Genomic DNA, 3,910 nt, shown 5'->3' on the forward strand with positions numbered 1-3,910 from the left:
CTCCCCACGCATCAACACCTGGTCCCTTTCCATCCCACGTCCACCCCGCCCTGTTCCCCCTTCCCCCCGGGGGCGGGTCCCAGCCTAGGCCGGAACTGAGCCGGCCCCCGCGCGCCACCCCCTCGTCTTTCCGCAGTACTCCCCCGGGATGACCATGAGCGTGTGATGGGGCCGCAGCCCCTTGCCCACTGCCGACCTCGGCTTCTGCCCAGCGCCCCTGCCCGGGGCCAAGGTCCAGGGGCTCGGGTGGTCTGCAGGGTGAGGGTCTGAGGTCACACCGCGGGCAACTGGACTCCCGGTCAAGGCTTGGATGGCTGGGAGGCCCCGCGCGAAGGACTCATTCATTTTCTAAAAAACGCAAGGACCTCAGAGACGTTCTTTCCTGTATGGGCCCTTCCCGCCATTTCTGTTTTGTCCAGGGGGCTCCTTGGGGGATTTCCTTTCCCCTGGAGAGCAGGGGTGGGCCCCAACAATAAACACAACTCGATTTTGGTTTTTGGCATCTGTTCTCGGGTTTCTTCACTTTGGCTCACAGCCACAGCCTGCTTAGCCTAACCTTCAAGGGTTGTGGTTAGGCAGAGTCCCCCTCCCCCGGGGGTTCTGGAAAGCCCCTGAGAGTTGGGACAGCAGAGTTTGGAAGGGTAGGTAGAAGTCCAGCTGGTGGAAAAGGGAGATGTGGCTGGTATTGGGGGCCGTTAGGGTTAGGTCGCAGGCACCAAGCATCCACAGGTGTGGCTCATAGCGGCACTGGCTTTATTGTCTGTCAGAAGGGGGCCCGGAAGGGTCGCGTGCTGAGGAGCAGTGGGGGCAGGAGTTACAGGGGAGCTGTATGGCCATGGCCTTAGGTGGTGGGCATCTGGGGTGCCTCAGCCTGTGAGTGCCCATAGGCGTCACCAGTACAGCCATTGGGGGCAGTTGGCGCTGATCCTTTCTTGCAAGGCACGGGGCAGGCGGTGGCCACATGCCCAACTTGCTTGAGGCCAGGGCGCTCCATCTTGTGCTCCAGAAGCATGTGGTTCTGCGGCGGGAGCCCCACGCAGGCCCTGAGAGATGGTCACGGCTCAGCGGGGCCAGACCCCAAGACTGCCCCGCAGTCCCTAGGCCCTGTGCACAGCCCCGCCAGTGGACATCTGGGCCATAGGTGGGGATCCCCAGGGTCGGGGCACACCTGAGGATATTCTCGATGCAGCTGCGCTGGCGGAAGAGCGCGTTGACCACTGGGCTGCCCGGTGGCGCAAGCGGCGCCTTGAAGAGGAAGCCAAGCAGCGACAGCACCGGGTGGAAGCTCTGCGGCTCCGGGTCGATGTTGGTGCAGAAGCTCACACGCTGGCACAGTTCAGTCAGCAGGGCCAGGTCCAGCATGATGGGCGCGGCCAGGAGTGAGTCCTGTGGGGCCAGCGGGTCAGGAGGTGGGCCGGGCTGGTGGGCAGCCCCACTCCTGCCCCCTCTTGCCCCACACCTCGCACGTGTTGTGCAGCACCAGCGTGTTGGTACCGCCCAGCATCAGCTCCGATGTGTACTCATCCAGGGCACGCTTGCTGTCACCCACGTATGGCACGTACTTGATGACCACCTGGGGGGCGGCACGAGGTCACACGGGTCCCTGCCCTTCTCTGTGGGGAGCACCAACCTACCCCACCCCACCCCACCCCTGCCCCTTGCCACGCCTGCGCCCCACGCACGCAGTGGTCGGGCTCTTCGCCCGGCGAGTAGAGCACTGGGTTGCTGTGCACCATGTCGTCCACCACGCTGGTCTTCGACACCTCCTTGGAGCGGAACTGTGGCGGCGCCGACAGGTTCTGCCCGTCGTTGTTGCCCAGGTGGTTGTAGCTCACGATGGACATGGTCTGCGGGGGCAAGGAGACCCGCGGCAGCTGCAGGCCCCGCAGCACACAAGCCCACCCCTCGGGGTCCACGCCTCCCCCATACTGAGCTGAGCAGCCCCCCAGGCCCACACACCTTGAGGCCAGAGCCAATAAGGAAGTCCACGAGCACGGACTTGACCTTGGTCTGCCCCGACTTGAAGTCGTCTCCACCCACAAAGACACGGCGCTGCCATGCAAGCTCGAGGGCACCAGGCACCAGCGTGTTCTGTGGGGACCCATTGAGGAAGGCGCAGCCCTCCAAGATGCTGGCCACGGCAAAGAGGGTGGAGGGCGACACTTCCAGGCCCAGCTGCGGGCAGAAGCGAGCAGTCAGCACAGAGGAGTCCTCGGGGGCTGGCCCTGGGCCTACCCCACCCCTTGGGTGCGCCCACCTGGATGGTGCGCAGCAGGTTCTCAGCGGTGTCATTGAGGCCCGGGACCACTTCACAGAAGCGCTCCGTGTTCGCTGTCCACAGCACGATGACTTTGTCCAGCCCGGCGCTGGACCGGAAGTCGCGGATGTCCCTACGGATCTGCTCCAGCTGGGGGCGGGGGGATGGAGGGGGAGGAGGTTGTACAGGCTCCCCCGACCTCTGGAGGCCTGGGCCACTCAGTTCCCCAAGTGCAAAGTGGGACCTGGACCCTCGGGATGGAAGCATGGGGACAAAAGAGGGGTAACAGGTGGTGGGGAGGGAGGACAAGTGGCAGGGGTAATGGACGCGGGGTGGGACTGCACCTGCTGCGCGCGCGTGCCCGGGATTACGTTGTCGGCGCGCGCGCTCTGGTTAGCTGCGATGAACTCGGGGATGTAGACGGAGGGCCGCGGGCGCAGGGCCTCCATGTGCGGCCACAGTTGCTCCTGCAGCCCCCAATCCAGTACCTGCGCGCGCCGCATCGCCTCCGCCAGGTTCAGCGACGATATGTCCCAGCCTGGGGGGGACCCTCAAGCTCGGCCCGGCCCCAATCCTGGGCCCCTCTAGGCCTCGCCTCCCACACCACCCCCGACCCAGGGCCCCGCCCACCGTCGAACACGAGGTCGTCGGGTGCCACCATGGGCAGCAGCGAGCTGAAGGGCACGAACACCTCCTGGCCATTTGGGGCACCTCCCCATGGCGCTCCAAGCCGGGGCGGAAGCCGCTCCGCTCCTGAGGTCCCACCCCGAAGCCCTCCCACACCTTAGGCTCCGCCCCCGCAAGACCCCTGAGGAGTTCCCCCCGCCCACCCGCGGAAGCCCCTCCCCGGAGTCAGCCCACAGCCAGAAACCCTGCCCACAGCCAGAAACCCTGCCCACTGCGGGCCCACTCCTCCGTCGAGCCCCTCCCCCTCCGCATGGATTCCTGCGAAGCCTTCTCTCCGACCGAGCCTCGCCCGACCCCCCACCTTGCGGCCGGTGCGCGTGGGCCAGGACAGGCGCAGTCGGTTGGCCAGCACGGCAGCGGTCAGCGTGGAGCCGTTGTTCCCGCCCCAGCCGACGAGCATGACCCCGAGCCGGGGCACCTGCCGGGCGGTCCGGAAGGTGAAGCGCGTGGACGTGGGGTGCACCTGAGGGCGGGCAGCTCGGTGAGCCGCGAGGCCGCAGGCCCCTCCCGCCTCACTGCACGGCGCGAGTCGCAGAAGTTGGGCAGTTCCCGCTCCCTCCCGGCTCCCTGGTTCCCCCAGTCCCATGGCCCGCCCGGTCGGTCCCTCGCTTACCTTGAGGACGCCGCCCTCGCGGCTGACGCACGTCGTCCGGTACTCATACTGCGCCTCGATGGCCTCGGGGCTGTAGACCACGTCGGGGCTCTCGACCACGAACTCAGTTGCGGCCTCCATCGCGACGAGCTGGGGGCGCGGGGTTGCCAGGAGGTCAGAGGGGACCCGAGAACCGGCCGGGCCAAGCCGACTTCGGTCCCCGGGGAGCCTGCACCCCTCCTGGGGCGGCACTCACCGGCGCGGAGTCGGCTGGCACAGCGGGGGACAGCTAGGGCTCCGGGCGCGCGAACTCCAGAGAAAAGAGCCGCGGCCCCACCCCCGCCCCGCCCCTCGCTCCGCCCGCGCAGGGGAGG

At 67.2% G+C, this 3,910-nt stretch overlaps 2 protein-coding genes across 2 annotated transcripts in view; one reads left to right on the forward strand and one right to left on the reverse strand.

Annotated features, from left to right (window-relative positions):
• The window catches only part of SSBP4 (single stranded DNA binding protein 4), a 16,849-nt gene extending 16,347 nt beyond the window's left edge, over window positions 1-502 (forward strand). The window contains exon 16 of the mRNA XM_024767373.1: window positions 137-502. Coding sequence (XP_024623141.1) covers window positions 137-166 — 30 coding nt within the window. The 3' untranslated portion in view covers window positions 167-502. The remainder of the gene's footprint in view (window positions 1-136) is intronic.
• A 236-nt stretch (window positions 503-738) lies between these two features.
• ISYNA1 (inositol-3-phosphate synthase 1) lies at window positions 739-3,868 on the reverse strand. The gene is made up of 11 exons (XM_024767372.1): window positions 3,793-3,868; window positions 3,558-3,686; window positions 3,239-3,407; window positions 2,888-3,031; window positions 2,602-2,795; window positions 2,258-2,407; window positions 1,960-2,175; window positions 1,683-1,847; window positions 1,460-1,573; window positions 1,169-1,386; window positions 739-1,043 (listed from the first exon to the last, which is right to left on the reverse strand). Exons 2-11 carry the CDS (start codon window positions 3,675-3,677, stop codon window positions 842-844), a joined length of 1,692 nt encoding a protein of 563 aa, XP_024623140.1. The 5' UTR covers window positions 3,678-3,686; window positions 3,793-3,868; the 3' UTR covers window positions 739-841.
• Window positions 3,869-3,910: the final 42 nt, after the last annotated feature.

Source organism: Neophocaena asiaeorientalis, unplaced genomic scaffold, assembly GCF_003031525.2.
Source record: "Neophocaena asiaeorientalis asiaeorientalis breed wild unplaced genomic scaffold, Neophocaena_asiaeorientalis_V1.1 scaffold87, whole genome shotgun sequence".
Classification (NCBI taxonomy): domain Eukaryota; kingdom Metazoa; phylum Chordata; class Mammalia; order Artiodactyla; family Phocoenidae; genus Neophocaena; species Neophocaena asiaeorientalis.